The sequence below is a fragment of the Gorilla gorilla genome, chromosome 1, assembly GCF_029281585.2.
Source record: "Gorilla gorilla gorilla isolate KB3781 chromosome 1, NHGRI_mGorGor1-v2.1_pri, whole genome shotgun sequence".
In the NCBI taxonomy this organism is placed as follows: Eukaryota; Metazoa; Chordata; class Mammalia; order Primates; family Hominidae; genus Gorilla; species Gorilla gorilla.
Window position 1 is genome coordinate 85,047,457 of NC_073224.2, and position 19,556 is coordinate 85,067,012.

Sequence of the window (19,556 nt, forward strand, 5' to 3'; positions counted from 1 at the left end):
AAGCTATAAAGACTAACTGTGGAATGTGAACTGCATGGCCCAGGTTCAAGACCTAGGGAGGGATAATAGTCACTACCCTAAGCCTGGGTATAGATGGCACATTGTGGGAAGGGTTCTATAATGAAGTATCTAGTTATTGGTGAGATACTTGGGCTTTACTCAGGTAGCTGTTGGTGTGAAGAAGTATTTCCATACTTAGCCTAATTCTAACTAATGGATTTTGAGATATGGAACCAAAGAACCAATAAATGATTACAGGTACTAGACTGGGTGTATTAGTTTTCTATTGCCATGTAACAAATTACCATAAACTTAGCAGCTTAAAACAACACACATTTATCATCTCACAGTTTCCTTGGGTCAGGAGTTCAGGCACTTCTTAGGTGAGCCTTTTGCTCAGGTTTAACAAGATGGCAATCAGGGTATCACCAGGTATGACCAACTCAGGAAGTTATCAGAATTTATTTCCTGCAGCTATAGATGTCATGGTGCTTCTTTGAGGCCAGTAGAAGAGAGAATCTATACTGTTTCAAGTCTCTGATTTGACTAAAGATACAACAAGCCACTTTTAGATGCAATTTATTACTTATATAGTAAAAGGAAGAGTAGCCAAGTTAGTAGCTCTCAGGGTCATTGTCCTGCACACCAAAAATAATGATACAGCTGGGTGCAGTGTTTCACGCCTGTAATCCCAGCACTTTGGGATTCTCCTTCAAAGGAGGATTGCTTGAAGCCAGAAGTTTTGAGACCAGCCTGAGCAACAAAGTGAAACCCCCTTCTCTTAAAAAAAAAGGGGGAGGTCAATGGCTGCAGTACAAATTGTGGGATACTCTATTGCAAAGGAGCTGTTTCTAGGCTGTGGTTTTTATAGTCTGCACATAGAGCCTGCAGAAAGTTTATACCGCATCAGAACCTGGGAGGTGATAAGAAACTGCCTTATGATAGTCTCATAAGGGAAACAGGGAGGTGGATGGAAGAAGACCTCATGAGCCACTCATTCTCTCATGTTCCAGGGAGATCACAAGCATTCTACCAGGACTCAAATTAGCTGTAGTTCAAGCCTGTATGGCCTATGTGGATGCCAATGTGTAATGTCTGAGCCATTCTCCTGCACTGAGCCAGAATGACTTCTGTATCCACTCACATGTTCTCTTTTGCCTAAGCTGCCACTGGAGAAGAGGGCTCCACTGATGACACACCTATTTTTGTCCTGCCAGTATGCTCTGTTTCCTGTCTGATATCCTTCTGAAGAGTGAACCTAGTAAGGGGTGTTGCCGATTGGGGTCTTTTGAGTATGATTTTCCAGCTGAATCCCCAAACCACCACCAGTTGTACAGAGTAGGCATTAAAGAATATATGTCTATGTTAGTAAATGCCAAACATATACACATGAATTTGTATATTTATGTATTACACTATTAATATCGCAATAACTTTGGTGATCACAGAATTTTAGAATAGTAAGGGATTGTTAAGTATAGCGTTTTTTACTCTAGAGCTGAAAGCTTGCTGGATTTAGTTAGAATAAGGTCGTTCATCAAGCATGCATTAAACCTTGATTAATGCTTATCTAAGCAGGGCATGACTCACCAGTGTGCCCAAGATGGAGGAGCACAACTTGCCACACAACTTACCCAAGGACAAATCCCTGGCATTATTTTAGTACCCAAAATTGCTAGCACTGGTCAGTTTCTTTACTTAAGCTGTTACACCACTTAATTTATAACATTTCAATACAGAGTGTTTCCTACTGCATAGATTAGCAACATCGTTGCTTTCTTTGAACTTCATTAGCCACATTTATTAGTGTTGATAACAGATTAATCCTACAAAAAATACTTGACATCACTTCTTAGGAAAGACTCTTTTTGAGGACCATTTTTAAATATTCACATGTCTACATAAAATGTATGCTTCTCTTTGGAATGTTTCCTTTGCTTTTTAAATTTTGTTTTGTTTTTAAAGAGAGTTTGTTCAAGCATAAATTATGAGGATGGACCACCTGGAAATACCAGCTCCAAAGGAATGGAGTCAGCATTCCAGAGTAGAGAAGTTAAGGTTTCATTTATATAAGCAGACAGGAACTTTTAGCAGGATTACATTTCCTTTGCCTTTAAATTAAACAACAGCATTATAAATGCCACTGTAGTGAATTGTAGACATTCTGTGTTAGGAGTAGGGAATCTCCGAATTATAGTCTTGGTCAGACCAGCTTAACTTTTATAAGATTCCGTCCCCCACACCCCAGGGAATGTTCCATGGTGTAACAGCAATATATATGTAGTTGCAAAAATACAGCTTAACTTTAAAACTTCTTTTGTCAGCAGTACCTTAAAAGACCAGAAGATGGGGATATTAACTATGAAAATAAATATTTTCTTTCAGGGATTTTTGCTTTGTTTGTTTTTTGAAACAGGGTTTTGCTCCATCACCCAGGCTAGAGTGCAGTGGCACAGTCACAGCTCACTGCAGCCACAAAATCCTGGGCTCAATTGATCCTTCCACCTCAGCTCCTGAGTAACTGGAAACTTCAGGCACGTGCCACCATGCTTGGCTAATTTCTTATAGAGACGGGGTTTCCCTATGTTGCCCAGACCGGTCTCAAACTCCTGGACTCAAGGGATCCTCCCACTTCAGTCTCCCAGAATGCTAGGATTGCAGGCGTGAGCCACTGCACCTGGCCAGTGTTTTCTTTATAAAATAAGGGGTGCGTATTGCAGAGCGTGAATTTGTTTCTTAATCGAAGAGCACTGACATTTATCAAGTATGTGCTATGTGTTAGGCACTATGCTAAGTGTTTGAATAACACTATCTCATTTAATTCTTACAAGTAAAGTAGAGATTATCAGCTGCATTTTAAAGGTGAGAAAATGTTAGGCTAAAACAGGCTTCCAAGGTGAATTCCAAAGTCACATACGTAGTAAGGGATAAAGTAGTATTGCAAACCCAGGTTTGTCTGAATACAGAACCCAGGGGCTCTACATTATACCATACAGCTTCTCTGTTGGTAATTAGAATAGAGCCATTTCAGAAATACAGGTGCCGTCAAACTCTAAGAGGATTTAAAACAGTATTGAAAATGTCTTTTCCTCATTGTGTTCTCTCTCATGTATTTTATTATCTTATATGAATAGCCTTTAACTGGCCATGATATAAAAATCTCCACCCTTCCTTCACAAACTAGCTTTTCCTTTGCGTTCTTAATTTTTTATTTAATAGCCATCGTCTACTACCACTTAATTGCTCAAATTATAAATCTAGGAGTTGTCTACTCTTTTCCCAATTCCTTCACCCACATCCAGTTAATCTCCTAGTTCTTAAAATATTACCTCCTCTGACATATATTTCCTTATCCTAGAACTTTCTCACCATCCACTGCCTCTTTTACTCTGCCTGATTAACTCTTGACTCCTCAAAACTCAGCACAGGGGTGTTGATGTCGTCTCTGGTCCAGGCTGAATTCATCAAGGCTATGTGACTGATACTGTGGGCTTCCTTCTATTATATCCCTTAACACATGGTAGTATATGGATATCAGTTTTCCCTACTGGAGTATAATCTTTCTAAATACCAGGCTCATAACCTTCATGATGATAACCTTGATGAATAGCATAATAATAACTTTTATTTTCTTAGACACAGGTTCTCACTCTTGTCACCCAGGCTGGAGTGCAGTGGTATAATCTTGGCTTACTGCAGCCTCCACCTCCCGGAGGAGGATCCTCCCACCTCAGCTTCCTGAGCAGCTGAGACTACAGGTGCACACCACCATGCTCAGCTAATTTTTGTATTTTTTGTAGAGACAGGGTTTTGCCGTGTTGGCGAGGCTGGTCTCAAACTCCTGGGCTCAAGCGATCCTCCTGCCTCAGCCTCCCAAAGTGCTGGGATTACAGCCCTGAGCCACCACACCTAGCCATAACTTTTTAATGTTTTTTGAATGAATGATATATTTAATTCAGATTTGAAAATATTTGTTAAATGCTTACTTTGTACCAGCCACATTTCACTTGACCTGGGAAATTAAAGAGTAAGTGGGTTAGTCTCTGTTTTTAAGGCATTTATAGTATAACAATGGAGACAAGACCAATGTGAAATACAAATAGAAATCAAAGGACTATAACTATTGTGAAAATGTAAAAGATCATGGGGAAGTATGTTATCACTTGCTTTGTAAACCAAACTATCTCCATATTAAAGTAAATAAGCAGATCATTTTCTTTCTTCTACAAAAATTGTGTTCTGGGTAGGGAAACATCCTGAAACACAAAAACAATCATGAGATTTTACATCATTGAGTGAAGGTTACACAGTAGCTGGATTCAGAGTGTTACACCAGCAGATAATTAATGTGTGAAGGACAAAGCAGCAATAACTCACTAATCGTGTAGCAGAAAAATTAAAATATTTGCGGTTTCCATTATCAATAGTGATTTATTACATGTGTGCCATGTTGTTGAGGGAATACTTGTAGGTTTATGATACTCTAGTAAGAATCTAGAATTTTATTGGTTCTGTCCCAATTAATCTGCCTATATCCATGGAATCTTATCCTTAAAGGGTTATGTTTTTTTTCCTTTGAGACAGATCTCTATTGCTAAGGCTGAAGTGCAGTGGTGCAATCACAGTTCACTGCACCTTAACCTCCTGGGCTCAAGGAAATCTCCCACCGCAGCCTCCCAAGTGGCTGGGACCACAGGCACATGGCACCATAACCAGCTTATTTTTAAATTTTTTTGTAAAGACAAGGGCTCACTCTGTTGCCTAGCCTGGTCTCAAACTCCCAGGCTCAGGGGATCCTTCCACCTTGGCCTCCCAAAGTGTTGAGATTACAGGCATGAACCACCAGTCCTGGTCTTTAAAGAGATTCTGGGACCATAATTATTTTATTAGCTTTTTGTTTTCATTTTAAAAGTATATATAATGTCTACGGCTATACCACCCTGAATGCGCCCGATCTCGTCTAAGAGTATATATAGTATACATATATTAATATCCATAATAGCTATAATCTGATCGTGTATAGGAGCCTTAGTACATTTTATTCATTCCCTTCCTGCTATAGCACCCTACTTTAAGCCATTAATTATCATCACTTGCATATGACAAAAAAAAACTGGCTGGGAATTTCAAAATTGATCCTTGATGAACAGTAGCTTTGCTTTTGTTTGTAGTTAAATGGAGGGCTCTACAGTCACTGCTTTATATCTCCTCCTCAAGTAGCTGGATATGCTTTATAGGATTTATACTCAAACTGTTCGTTTATTTAGCAAATATTTATTGAATGGCCACTCTGCCCCATGCACCACTATAGGTACTGGACTTACAAAAGTGAACAAAATAGGCAAGGTCACTGCATTCATTGAGCTTACCTTCTAGTGGGGAGAGGCAGAAAATAAGCATGTAAATAAGTAAATAGGTACAATTACTATTACTTTATATTTGCTTACATGCTATAAATAAAATAGAGTAATGGGGTAAAGCATGCTGTTTCACAGCTATAAGGTTAATACAGTGCATTCAACATACATTCGAACATATGTTCCATAAGGGCTGGGATTATCGTCTGTTTTGTTCAGTGTTATTTCCTCAGTACCTAAAACAGTACATAGTAGGTTCTCATTATTTGCTGAATAAATTGATTAGTTGTGTATTTGTGCCATTGTTCTTAAATAGGATGAATACCTTTAACTCTCTACTTAGGGGATTAGGAGTTGCAACAAGATGTCTTAGAGATTTAGGGGTTCTTTCAGATCTGTTTGGGCAGAAGAGAATTCTGCATGCCCAACTTTGTTGAGCTTCAGTCTTATATCCTCCAGTGGAATAATGTGTGGGAAGCACAGAACTCTGGGATGCTGTGAAAAATCTTGAAGTTTGTGTGTGGGTAATCAGTGGGTGTACATAATGCTTTTAACATGGGAGGGAAGTGACTGTCATCAAGCTTAGTAATTGCTACTTGAATCTGAGAGTACTTCTGAATCCACCTATGTCTAAGTGGGCCTTCGTTTTGTTTTTATAGCAAACTTTTTGAAGAACTAGCTCAGTGATCGGAAAGGATAGAACTCTTTCAAAATTAAACATGACTGTGCCTCACCCCTCACTTACTACATTAGTTTGGGGACTTGTGTGGGGTAGAGGGTGGAGACCATATTTGTGTATTGTAAAAAGTTTTAAAGCCCCCTACACACTTCTTCCTTTTCCAACTAGAAACACAATTGCATATCTACATTTATTTAAATATATATACATTTAATGTTTATAACCATCATGGACCCTTAATGACAGGCTATGTTTAGAGAAATGCATCATTAAGCAGTTTCATTGTGTGAACATCATAGAGTTACACAAACCTACGTGGTGTAGTCTGCTGCACACCTAGGCTATATGGTATGGCTTATAGCTCCTAAGCTACAAACCCGTACAGCATGTGACTGCACTGAATACTGTAGGTAATTATAACACAATGGTAAATATCTGTATGTCTAAACATATCTAAACGTAGAAAACGTGCAGTAAAAATACGGTATTATAACTTATGGGACCAGTGTTGTAAAAGTGCTTTGTCATTAACCAAAATGTTATGCAGCACATGTCTGTAGTCACTGGTAATCCAATGCACTTTAAACAGTGTTTAGTATGAGGACCATGGATTTGCTTTATTTCTCCTTTTAAATATTTCATTGTTGTGACTTATTTCATAAAGTAATTTAAAATAATTTTTGTGGTTAGAGCAACAGAGGAGAATAAGACACTTAAAATAATTAAACATGTCCATGTTTGTATACTCTGGAGGTAACTCCTGAATGAGAGTAGATAGCTGAGGACAGTTATTACAATTTTAAGTTTAGGTTAAGTCTTTATTGAACAGCCTGAAATTTGGTTAAAACAGGCCCCCATCATCTAATATAAAGGATAAACAAACAATCGAAAAACAGAAAACAATTTTTTCCTTTTTGCTTCCTGGTGGGTACTTCAAAATATTCCCAGGTGTCCCCAGTTGTCTTATATCCTGTTTAAGAAAAATCTGATGAGCAGTGAAGAATTCTACCCATTGAGCATCAGTATCTCTTAGAATATGCCCTACATTTCCATTTTGGAAACTAGGTATGTTTCATAAGCCTTTACCTTACCTGAGCAAAAGGTATGTTAAAAAGTATGTTAAGGTACCTCCTTTGTTAGCCTTCATGTATGAAATATATGGCAAAAGTAGGCTACAGCGGTGTCTATGTGCTGCCTCTATAGCCTGTTGAAAAGAAAAACTGATTATTTTTAGTGAAGCTGTTTAAATTCTGTACTTAATGGGCATGCTGACAGTACATTTAACTTGCTTATGAGTTACAAGTCAGAAGCAGGGCTAAAAGTAAGCTATCTTTAAATATTACTTTAATTTATATCATATTGTCTTTCATTATCTGAGTACTGAAGCCCACAAATGGAAGAACATTGCTACAAAGTCTTAAATTTAAATTTTATAGTTGAATAATTCTCTGAGAATTTGCTATTCTTTATTATGTCTAGTGAAAGTTTTAAAAATTGTAAGCGTTCTCAAAAGAAGGATAAATAATTGTGTATCTTTTTTAAACTAGTGTTCAGAATCAAGTGGATGAAGTTATTGATGTCATGCAAGAAAATATTACAAAGGTAATTGAGAGAGGGGAGAGACTAGATGAACTACAGGACAAATCAGGTACAGATCTTCATGTATTTCTTGATATTACTAATCTGTTTGCTAGTTTTTGTCTTCTACTTGTCTAGCCAACGTTTACAAATCTTGGCTTAGGAAATTGGCATTTGGTTCTTAAGTGTATGATTTTAATGGTTTAATTTTAACTCCTTTACTTTGAGTCATCTTATTGTTTCATTATTTTTTAATTGTTCAGTGGAGAATGAAGAATTTAAAATTTCATTGTTGAAGAGTGAAGAGTAGAGCTGTTTTTTCTTTTGCCCTGTGATATTGATGAACTTTGTGTTTCTCATGATCTCAGGGCCTAAAGACCTACTCACTTTTCAACACTTGTTTCAAACTTATCTGCTATTTTTATTTTATGTTTTATTTGGTAACTTAGTCACCTTTCTTTACTTTCAGTCATTACACCTATAACCTATACCTATACCTATACCTATACCTATACCTATACCTATACCTATACCTATACCTATACCTGGCACGTACTTGCCACTCAAATATTGTTTGAATGGTGAATGGCTGAATACCTGATTAATCTTTGACAGACTTTAGAAAAAAAAAAAACCTCGCTTAGTCACATTTAAAATGTATATTGTTTTCCTTTAAAATCAGTCACTTTTGATATCTTCTAAGAAGCTAACTTCTCAACATGTAATTTTTTTTCTAGAGGTGTGCCAAGTATTTGAATTTTTAAAGAGTATATTTCTTACTAGAATTCCTAAGTTTATTTATAAGCATTAAGGCCCTAAAAAGACTTTTCTTAATTTTATAATAAAAAAGAAGTGAGCAAACTGATCTGCAAGCTGTTTTTTGCTTTTTGTTTTCATTTTTTTAATAATGTAGAATGCCAGAGTTTGTGGGTGGAAAAAAGGGAGAATGCTGTTTTCATGCTTAAAAGGGAATAAATTTGCAGAAGTAGAAATTAATATTTTCTTATCTTTGTGTGACTAGATAAAAGAATCCTGTTATGTCGTTTAATCCTTCTCTCCATCCTCTATGTGATATAGAAAGCTTATCGGATAATGCAACAGCTTTTAGCAACAGATCCAAACAACTTCGAAGGCAAATGTGGTGGCGTGGATGCAAAGTAAGTAAATCAGAAGCTACTGGATAGACTGGTCAGCATCTGTGGTGGTATTCAAACACATGAAGAAAAAAGGGCCTCTAGAGCATAACCTCTGTGAGAACAGGGCCTATAACTGTCCTGAGACATGGTAGAAATTCAGTAAATACTTGTTAACTTAATTGCTTTTGGGATAGGGATAACTAAATAAATCAGTATGCCTAAAAGGATGTTTTCATAGATTTTTTTAATGAAAGTAATCCACATTTTATTAATATTTGACTACCTCTAGACTTATTAACTTAAAACAAATATACATTTTTTCTTGAAATTTACTGTTAATACTTTTTTGGAGCAACCTCTATAGCATTATGTAGAGATATCAAAAGTAGGAGCTAGAGAAAAATATGACTTTCGGTTGAAAGGGTAAAAAATAAAAGCTTACATATCCGAATCTGTTAAGACAAATGGAGTTAAGAAAAAACTCCACTTCCCTCATTATTCCAGAAAAATAAAAAGTAAAAGAAATTTTTACCATTTTTAACAAGGAAAACATTGGAATCACTACATACTAATATATACTCCTGCAAAACATTGTATAGAAATACATTTACTTCTTAAATCAACTGTGGCTACTAATCATTAACAGAAAATGTTTTTCACGTTATATGAGCAAATCTTTTCTTTTTTTCTCCTGATTCTAGTTATAATTTTTGGCTTTGTTTAAAATTTAGACATGAACTCACTGTTTTTAGTCTCTCATTTTCAATTTCAAGTTTAGCAATAACTCCTCTTTTTTTTTTTTGAGATGGAGTTTTGCTCTTGTTGCCCAGGCTTATCTCGGCTCACCACAATATCACCGCAACCTCTGCCTCCAGGGTTCAAGTGATTCTTCTGCCTCAGCCTCCTGAGTAGCTGGAATTACAGACATGTGCCACCATGCCCAGCTAATTTTGTTTTTTTTGTTTTTTTGTTTTTTTAGTAGAGACGGGGTTTCTCCATGTTGGTCAGGCTGGTCTTGAACTCCTGACCTCAGGTGATCCGCCTGCCTTGGCCTCCCAAAGTGCTGGGATTACAGGCATGAGCCACTGCACCAGCCAGCAATAACTTTCTAAACCTGACTTAGCCATATACTGAGGATTTTTTCCAAGAGTTACCTTGGATTTATTTATTTTTATTTGTCTACCTATTGAATCGTCCTGCTTTCAGAAGTGGAACTGAGGGAAGAAATATGTTTCATTTCTCCCCTTGTTCAGAATTTAAATTTTCTATTCTATTTTATTTATTCTTTAAAGAATAAATTTATTTTCTTTAAAGTCTTTTTTTTTTTTTTTTTTTGTGGCACTCTTGCTGTGTCTCCGAGGCTGGAGTGCAGTGGCGCAATCTTGGCTCACTGCAACCTCTGCCTCCTAGGTTCAAGTGATTCTCATGCCTCAGCCTCCTAAGTAGCCCAGGTTCAAGCGATTCTCCTGCCTTAGCCTCCTGAGTAGCTGGAATTACAGGCATGTGCCACCACACCTGGCTAATTTTTGTATTTTTAGTAGAGACGGGGTTTCACTATCTTGGCCAGGCTGGTCTTGAACTTCTAGCCTCGAGCAATCTGCCCACCTCAGCCTCCCAAAGTGCTGGATTACAGGCGTGAGCCACCACACCTTGCCTAAAGCTTCTATATCTATAGAAATTTTCTGTTCTGTGGGCTAATTTAGAAAAACAAAAAGTCCATGAGCCACTCACCCCTTCTCTCTCCCAAACTCATGTACCCTATTCATGTATCCACAAAAAGATGGTCATAATGTACATTTTGCCTAGCTTTTTTTTTAACCATTGCTAAAAATGTTTGCTTTGTACTTTATGGGGTTTGGGTCAGAGGAATAGCATGCTTTTAAGGAGGAAAAACATTGAGTCATATTTTTAAATAGTCATCACCTTGAGAACCTCTGGGGAATAGCATCGACCATGTAATGAAAATCATTGTTCCATAATGTAACAAACACCATTTACAGTAGCGAGTATTCTTCATTTATTATTTTCTAATGCTTAGTTTCCTTCAGTTTTACTGTGCCTCATTAATACTTCATTGTGCTACTGTTCATCTGGGGCAGCCTCCCTGTGCCTGCCATTTTCTAGATTGACTTCCATAATGGTAATTTCAGAAGGGTTTTAAGAAAAAGGATATAAGGGCAGAACGCAGATCAGGAGTTGCCAGTGGCTAAGGGGGATGTCGTGCAGTTGGAGACTCACAACAGGTCATGAGGAAACTTGTTAAGGGTGATGGTGGAAATGTCCTATATTTGATTGTGGTCATGTTTATTAACAGCTGGATATATTTGTCAAAACCTATCAAAAGTATTTTAAGAGGATAAGTTTTATTCTGTGTAAAGTGTATCTCAATATACCTGGCTTTAAAAATAAATGAGTTAATAAAATTATCCATAGGTGGGGAAAGAGAATCGCTAACACCTCTCTTAATATATCTAGGGGCTGTGAAGCTCTTGTATGTTTAACAGATTTTTGTTCATGTTATTTGGAATAAGAGAGCTTTGGACTTGCATGAATACTGCCATTTGGAGCTGTAAACATTTTCTGCCCAGTGTTAGAAACCCAAGGAAGAAAACTCTATTCATTGAGGTGTTTTAAAATTGATATTGATGTTTTCATTCAAATCTTCTGAAGTAAAGCCAAACACACGTTTAACAGGGCAAATTAATGTACATTTTAGGTAAAGTTGAAAAACTACCGTAGAAATTCCAAATTATTTTAGAAATGTTTCAGATTAATAAAAAAGGCTTAAAGTACTTTAGTTTATCATATAAACTGAACCTCTATGATTTGATGGGCTTATTACTAATGTGAGACCAGAGAAAATATACAGTATTTTAGCAACTCTGTTCAAGTGTCAAGATATGATGAATAACATAGGCCATGCAATTCGAATGGTTCAATACATAGAAGGTAGCAGTTTATAGCACTTTTTTTCAAAGTATATGAGAATTCTGTTAGTTTTTTCTCCCCTTACTTTCTTCTTTGCATTTTTATCTCCATTTTGAGGAATATATTTTAGATTCTTTATGAATAGCCTCATTTAATAAGCAACTTTGCCTAAGAGCATTCTGTGTCAGTTTTGTAGTTAAGAAACCTTAAGGTGATGAGATGATTTAGTATGATGCAGTAAATAGAACAACAAATAGTCTTGACTTTATTAACAAGTCAAATATTAATATATATTGCCCTTTTGTGTGTTGTAGATAAAAGCCATCATGGCTTTGGTTGCTGCTATCCTTTTGCTAGTGATTATCAGTAAGTATTTATTGGATTATTACTTCCTAGGGTATCATTTGTTTTGGAGTTCATTTTAATTCCCTTTTATTTTCAGTTGACCTTGTATGTCTGAAGTCAGGATTGAATAATGACTTCTGACCTGTCTCAGGAGCTCTTAGAATCTATTGATCTCTGAAAATGCTCTTAAGTAATATGTAAAATTTATGTGAATATGTATATGTACATTTTTATGGAGAGAGGGTCTATATCTTTTGTCAGATTCTCAAAGGGAACTCCTGTTCTGCCCCCAACCCTCACCCCCAAATCCAGGGCTAAGTGATTTGTTCAAGGCCAAATCTGGTTCCTATTACACTAAGGTCTAAAATACTCATTTTCTATTTATTATTAACTCTCAGGAATGGCAGTTTGCATTTTGTAATATTGTTTTGGAAGGATAAATCCAAATACGTTCTCCAGATGATTTTTTTTTGTTTGGTTTTTGTTTTGTTCTGTAGTTGAGCATAATTTCCATCATTAAAGCATGATTCCTTCCCGTCCTTTTTCCCTTAATGTTCTTTTAAAAATCAGATCATTTTAAATACCTCTTTTTCTTCAAGGCCTGTCTACCTATGTTTACAGAGAGGTTTTATGACGCTTTGGAAAGTATCTAAAAATAATCATTTGAAAAATTATATTATGCTGTTATCTTTTTAAACAGAAAAAAATGTTTTGTTACAAAGAAATACAGTCAGTCCTCATTATTCATAGATTCTGTGTTTGCAAATCCAGTTACCAGGTAAAATTTATTTGTAACCCCAAAATCAGTACTCATGGTGCTTTCACAGTCATTTACAGACATTTTCAGAGTAACAAAAAATTGTAAGTCCCCCAACCCACACATCCCTAGCTGAGGTTAAACAAAGCCATTTCTGCCTTTTTATTTCAGCACTCATAACATAAACATTCTTTTTGTAGTCTATTTAGTACCACATTTTCTGCATTGTTGTGCTTTTTGTTGGTGATTTCAGTGTTTAAAATGGTCCCCACACATGGTGCTGAAGTGCTCTCTAGTGTTGCTCAGTACAAGAGAGCTGTGATGTGTCTTCATGGAAAAAATACACATTAGGCAAACTTTTGTTCAGGCATGAATTATAGTGCTGTTGGCCTTGAGCACAGTGTTACTGAATCAATAATACATATTAAATAAAGTGTCTTTAAACAGAAACACATATAAAACAAGGTTATGCATTGATTGACAAAAATGTAGTAGCCAGAGACTCACAGGAACTTAACCCTATATTTTCCCTAGAAGCAGTGGTTCCATATTCACTAATTTAGTGTTTGTAGTGACCTTATAGAAAATAATTACCTCAGAAACCAAGACTCAATCATGTATATATGGTGGGCAATTGGAAAATGTGAAATATTAATAACAAAAAGAAGAAAAATTCAACTATAATCTTACAACAGAGATAGCTACTAATATAACTATTATATATACTTCTCTTTTCCTATTAATATACAAGCATGTTTTTTAAAAAACTAAGACTATATTATATGTACTTTCTAATAAATATATTGTGACTATTATCCCAGGTTATCAAAATTTTTAGTAATATTTTAACAGCAGATACAAGCTATGGCTATGCCGTTATTTATTTAAGATGCCAATGTTAGACATTTAGGTTGTTTTATGATATTTTTTGCTTCTCCTTTCCCATTGATTATTTATTACCTCAGATAAAAGTTCAGTCAATCCTCATTACCCATTTCTAAAAGTAGACACAACTACATTTAGGAATATTGCTTCGAACATAGCATATATATCTGATGTTGATATATTGCTTTTTTCGTGTTTTCTCTTACAGTTCTTATAGTCATGAAATACCGTACTTGATTTGATGACAGAGATCTTCATTAAACAAGATCTGGGACAGTGATAAAAGATTGCTGCATAATTTAAATGAAACCTATCTGTATATAACTTTCAAAACTTCTTTTTCAAGAAACTAAGAGGCAAGTATCACTTCAAATTGGAACATTGAGAATGTCCAATTATCTTCTCCCTTTCTAACAAAATGTTCTTTTAATAATTATGTTTAAGGCAAAGAGAACTAGCCTCTATTTTTCCATATTTCAAGGATCTAATTTGAAACTAGATACTTGCCAGTTCATTATTTGTGTATATAGTTAAACACTGATTATAATATTTCATACTAATATTTTAATGGCATAAGGACTTGCATTATTGCATTAGGGAGCGGGTCATGCTGGCGGTCAGGAAGCCTGTGTAGAGTACCAAATTATATGCTGAAAGAGATGCATAACCATTCTGTCAATATTTGCAGAAATATAGTTCCTTTCATATTACAGTTGTTTTGCAAGCAATTTCCACATTTATAGGTGTAACAAAAGCTAAATGTTGTAAATGTTGTTGCCTTCAGGTATAACTAAAAACATTCCAGTAAATATATTTTTGACTGTGTAAGAGAATGTGTAGTAATTTTTTTGGCATTTGGATTATGGAAATGGAAATTTTTAAGCAGTGTGAAAAAACATGGTATGGCATCATAAAACTGGAGATAATAAAGTTATTGAAGAGTGTCATTGGAGTATTTGAAAATAACCAATATATAGCTGCCAGTCATGGTCCAGTCTGTTTTCTGTTAAACTCCAATAAAGAGAGACCAGTCAGTCCTAATGTGAGTAAATGAAATTTACAGGTAACTTACTCCTTAATTTTATTTTAGTTAATAGCCTCTAACTTCCAACTATCTCATTTACCAAAAGTACAAAAAGTAGCAAAACCATCTATTAATACTTTGAATTTTATATCTTTGCATTTCCTGTTCATCCTTGAGGAGATGTATGTTGCACAATCAAATTTTGCATCAGCCAACAGTAATGAGTAGTAGAAAGTCAGGAACCTAGGTGTACATACACACACACACACACGCACACACACACACACACACACACACGATAGTCAGTCGGTAACCAAATGCTAGAGAGTGACCATTAACCTAAGCCTGTTTTTATAATGAAAAAATGTGTTAACTTTAAAATATGCCAACCTCTTTGTGTCTTTTAAACAAGTCAGAGTGAAAATACATTGTCCCCTAAGGTTTGGGGAGAGGAAGCTTTATAATAAAATTAGTGATTCTGCAGAAACTTGTGCACTGGATATCTTGACAATATGAATATAAAACTCCCTAAATTAAAAATAGGGTTAATAGAAATTATCAGTATTTAAATAGGGAAAAATGATTTTATGTTTATTTTATTTAGGTTTTATTTCTTTGGTCATCTTAATGCAAAATGAATAAAGCACAGAATCTGGGTTTGGTGTTTTTTTTGTCTGTTTTTAAAATTCTACAGGATTATTACTAGGAGGCAAAAAATGCTGTTTAGAATGGAAAGAAATTTGAAGAGAGAAAGCAGACTGAGACACTCAAGACACCTGCAAGTTATCTAAGAAGATCTAAATAGAATTACTAAATTTTATAGTTTGCTTAGAGCATTTAGAAGGAGATAAAGGTCTTACATACTATAGTGTATTGTCTGTGGTCTCTATGCTTTTTGTAAATGTCAATTAATGTAAACAGCATCTGAACTGCTAATAAATCTTTTAAGTTAAGATACCCAGAAAAATGAGCATTTTTAGAATTTCAGTAGCTAATAATTCAGGAATGGAAATATTTTAACTGAATGGACAGAATCAGTCCTAACATTTGTATGTATGTCCTTTATTTGAATTGGAACTAGGCTCATAAGTGGTTAATTTTCCATTAGTTGATGTAGAAGTCTGGTTTCTCCATGATATCTACAAGTGAAGATGAAGATTACTTCTCAAAAAGTATCCATATTTCCAGTGTTTTTTTTAATAAAGTATGCCACTTTTAAATAAATAATTACAAAAAGTAAAATTATAAAATTTTTAAATTTAAATAATAAGTAACAGTAAAATTTTTTGACTATATATATGTCACTGTCTTTGTAATTTAAACATATTGCTGCCTGGGATATGGGTAACAGACTTATCACTCATGGAACTTTGTAGTAGTGATGGCTTGGTTTGTAATTCATCATTTCATCTTTCTTGGTCTTGATTAACCCTGAAATCCTTAAAATGGCTGGCATGGTTATGACTTTATTGTGGTAACCTTGGAGATATAAGCCCTCTTACGATCAAAAACAGAAGAAAAAAATATATTGTTCAAACTGATGCCAGGCCTACCTTCATTCCCTCCCTTAATTACTTTTTTTCTCATTCAGCTCAGATCATCCTGCACTTGAAAAATGAAGTTTTACCACCATCAAAACTATCATTATTTAACAACAAGTGAAGATCAACAGAAAAATTCAAGTAGCTTTGCAAATACTAGTTGATACTCAGTGAAATCACATCACTATTTTGATGCCTGAATCCATACCTTTGTGATTTATGTTTAATTACAGAAGCCTATTGCCTTGCAGCAATTTTGTTGTTATAATACCAATTAATTGGTTACTCCTTCTTATTATAACTCAGTAATACCTGTGGTCATTTGGTTCCTCTATCCTGACAAAGTTCACTGGAAATTGCCCTCAGATTTTATAAACTGGGGGATTTCTTAATTAGATAAAAGTTCACTACTGAAGATGGAATATTATATAAGATGGAGGAAGGGTAATTAATAGACATAAGATATAGAAATACTTTGTTAGCCCTCCTATAGATTGCCTATTGTAGTCTTTCTGTGCACTTCAATACTCTGTATTAGGAAATTATAACTTCAGCACTTTTGATAGCAAAAATTGGCATCTTTGAATTCTGTATAGTATGTGACTATCCTGTAAATGATAATATGTGTACAGACTGAGAAGGCAGGAATATAAAGAAATTGAAATCTCTCATTGCCAGTATACTCTAAAACATGCTTGATGCCTTGTCAGCCTCATTGCCCACATTGACTCTGTATTTACATCTGTATATACACTATGATTAGAAAATATGCAAGAAATTGTTTTTCCATGTTAAGAACAAATGCCATTAGAAGATGTCCCCTTAATTGTATTGTCAGAGTATTACTATGTCAAGGATGACTGTTCTGTTAACCAAATTTTGTGTTTTCACATGGAAATGTGATTGGACTCCATTTTTCTGTGAGTTGAGAGTAAGAGCATAAGTCAGTTTGAAAGCATTTACAAGTTTGTTTTAGAATGTAGTAAGGGCCGAAAGGTGCTCTACTTCTTGACTTGTTTTTTCCATGTTGTAGACAAATGAAATTTGTCTAAATGCTTTTGTCTAAAAATGCATTTGTCTAAATGCTTTAGATTGATGTAGGGTTTAGATCCTCTTTAATACTTTGAGATAGTCTTATTCTGATTTTTTTTTTCTTCTGGAAACCAAGTAGAATTAGGGATGGGAACACAAATGCATTTATTCTGGCTCCTGTTTTATTCCAAGAAGCTTCTTGGAACAAATCAGTAGGAATTGAAAAGAAAGCATGACCAACCCAATTACAGGGGATAAATGTAAGCTTGTTAAAGTAAGCACCACACCATGTTTCTGTCTCCCCAGCACCCAGCACAGTGCTGTGAACCTTGGCAGGTGCTAGATAAATGTGTGTTGAATGAATGTGCCTATGAAGCCACAAAGATGCCACATGTTAGTATATCAGTGAGAGCTGACTCCACAGTGCTCCCTGGAGAAGCAATGTGAGTGACTGAAGAGTGGGGCCTTTTGCTTTTGCCTGGATATAGGGGTGCTCTTCTACTGTAATTGGGTGTGGAAAAACTCTGGCTTTATGGTATTCCATTAGGTTCTTTTCATTTAAAGTAGTCTTAAAATCAAAGTATCCAATATTTTAAAGCCACAAAGTAGATTACATAATTAGCAGAGATTTTAGTCAGTAAAATGTTAGAAATCAAACTATAAGAAAATTCAAGACCTTTATTTTGTGTCTTGGGTATATGTCATTATTTTAAATTCCACACTCCCTTATTTAATCACTTTGGTAAGTGCCTTTGATGTTTTGAAATGTATAGTGGGAGATGAGCAAATGTAAATGTCATGTGCCCTGTTCCCTAGCTTCTCAATTCCTCATAACCATTTTTACCAGTGTTGCAAAGTTTAGACCTTTGTGTTAATATCAGAAGTGTATTTGTAGCCCCTCCATAGTGAACAATGAAATAAACTATTTCATAGAAAACAAAAATTAAGCACTTTGGCTTATTCAATATGTGTTACCTGTTGCCTTAACTTCAAAGCATAACTTATTTAACAATAACATCTGGATAATCACCCCTGATTTAATCTATCCTATTTTCCCAATAAAGTGCATGGAGGAAAAATAAGAAAAAGAAAACGCATTCTTTCACCAAAAATTATGCCTGATACTGACAAAATCTAAGAAGAATTTCTTAGTGATTTTTAACTCAGTAAAGCAATGTCTTTACCTCAGTCCACAGTGTCTGTAGGAGAGGAAGGCAGGCAGTTTTCTCTTAAACTTACATGTCCCAATCAGAAAACCTGGTCCTGTCCCTCAGCTGCCTGGTGCTTTAGGCAACCAGACTAATGTTCATTCTCTCCAGCCTCCCTCCACCCACACACTAAACTGTGTCTTTTTGTTTTTGTTTTTGAGACAGGATCTTGTTCTGTCTCCCAGGCTGAAGTGCAGTGGCGTGATCACAACTCACTGCAGCCTCAGACTCCTGGGCTCAAGCAATCCTCCCACCTCAGTTCTCCCAAGTGGCTGGGACTACAGGCATGTACCACCATGCCCAGCTAATTTTTAAATTTTTTTTATAGACGGGGTCTCACTGTGTTACCCAGACTGGTCTCAAATTCCTAGACTCATGCTATCCTGCCTCAGTGTCGCAAAGTGCTATGATTACAGGTGTGAACCACCATACCAGGCCTTGATTGTCTTAATACTACAAAAAGCCATGGGAGGGGAGATGACATTGGAGGCACGTTGTACCCTGAGATAGTCTCCACAAATAAAGTGCTGTTGTTAGAAATGGAGACAGGAAGCAGCCTGGTAAGGGCACTCTGAGAATGATGGTGTTTAATACAATCCACCATTCAACAGATGAGAGAACCGGGCAGGAAGATCAGATACTACCTAAATCCAACAGAGTCATACTTAGTGTGTGCCCATCAAACACTAAAAACTGCTGTGGAGCAGTGACTATCGGCCTGCTTTTCAGCTGTCAGTATAAGAAGGGATTCTGACTAGTAAGCAAAGTTACAACTGAGCAGTCAGTGATAGTGCACTTACCCTATTTATTGAGTAATCGGGCCAGATCTCATCTGAGGATGTGTAAAAAGATGCACGTGGACCTATGAGTAACATTGTAAAAACACAGAAAAGAGAACATCCTCCTGATCATTCCCAGCAACATACTAACTCTGTCTTCCTTAAAAAACTCCATGTCATTTCTCCACTCCCCCCCCCCGCCAAATTCCACTATATATATGTGTGTGTGTATATATATATAAAATATATGTGTATATGTGTGTGTATATATAAAATATATGTAAATATGTATATATATAAAATATAT

General features: G+C 35.7%; 1 protein-coding gene across 2 annotated transcripts in view; it reads left to right on the plus strand.

Annotated features, from left to right (window-relative positions):
* Window positions 1-18,205, plus strand: part of VAMP4 (vesicle associated membrane protein 4) — a 42,773-nt gene extending 24,568 nt beyond the window's left edge. The window contains exons 5-9 of one of the 2 annotated variants that reach the window (XR_008676795.2): window positions 7,584-7,684; window positions 8,692-8,771; window positions 11,993-12,044; window positions 13,874-14,021; window positions 16,281-18,205. Coding sequence is in view for 1 of the 2 variants with exons in the window: in XM_019026639.4 (XP_018882184.1) it covers window positions 7,584-7,684; window positions 8,692-8,771; window positions 11,993-12,044; window positions 13,874-13,902 (262 nt within the window). In the remaining variant the exon portion in view is untranslated. Of the gene's footprint in view, window positions 1-7,583; window positions 7,685-8,691; window positions 8,772-11,992; window positions 12,045-13,873 lie in introns of both variants that reach the window. The other variant, XM_019026639.4, reaches the window with a different exon arrangement.
* Window positions 18,206-19,556: the final 1,351 nt, after the last annotated feature.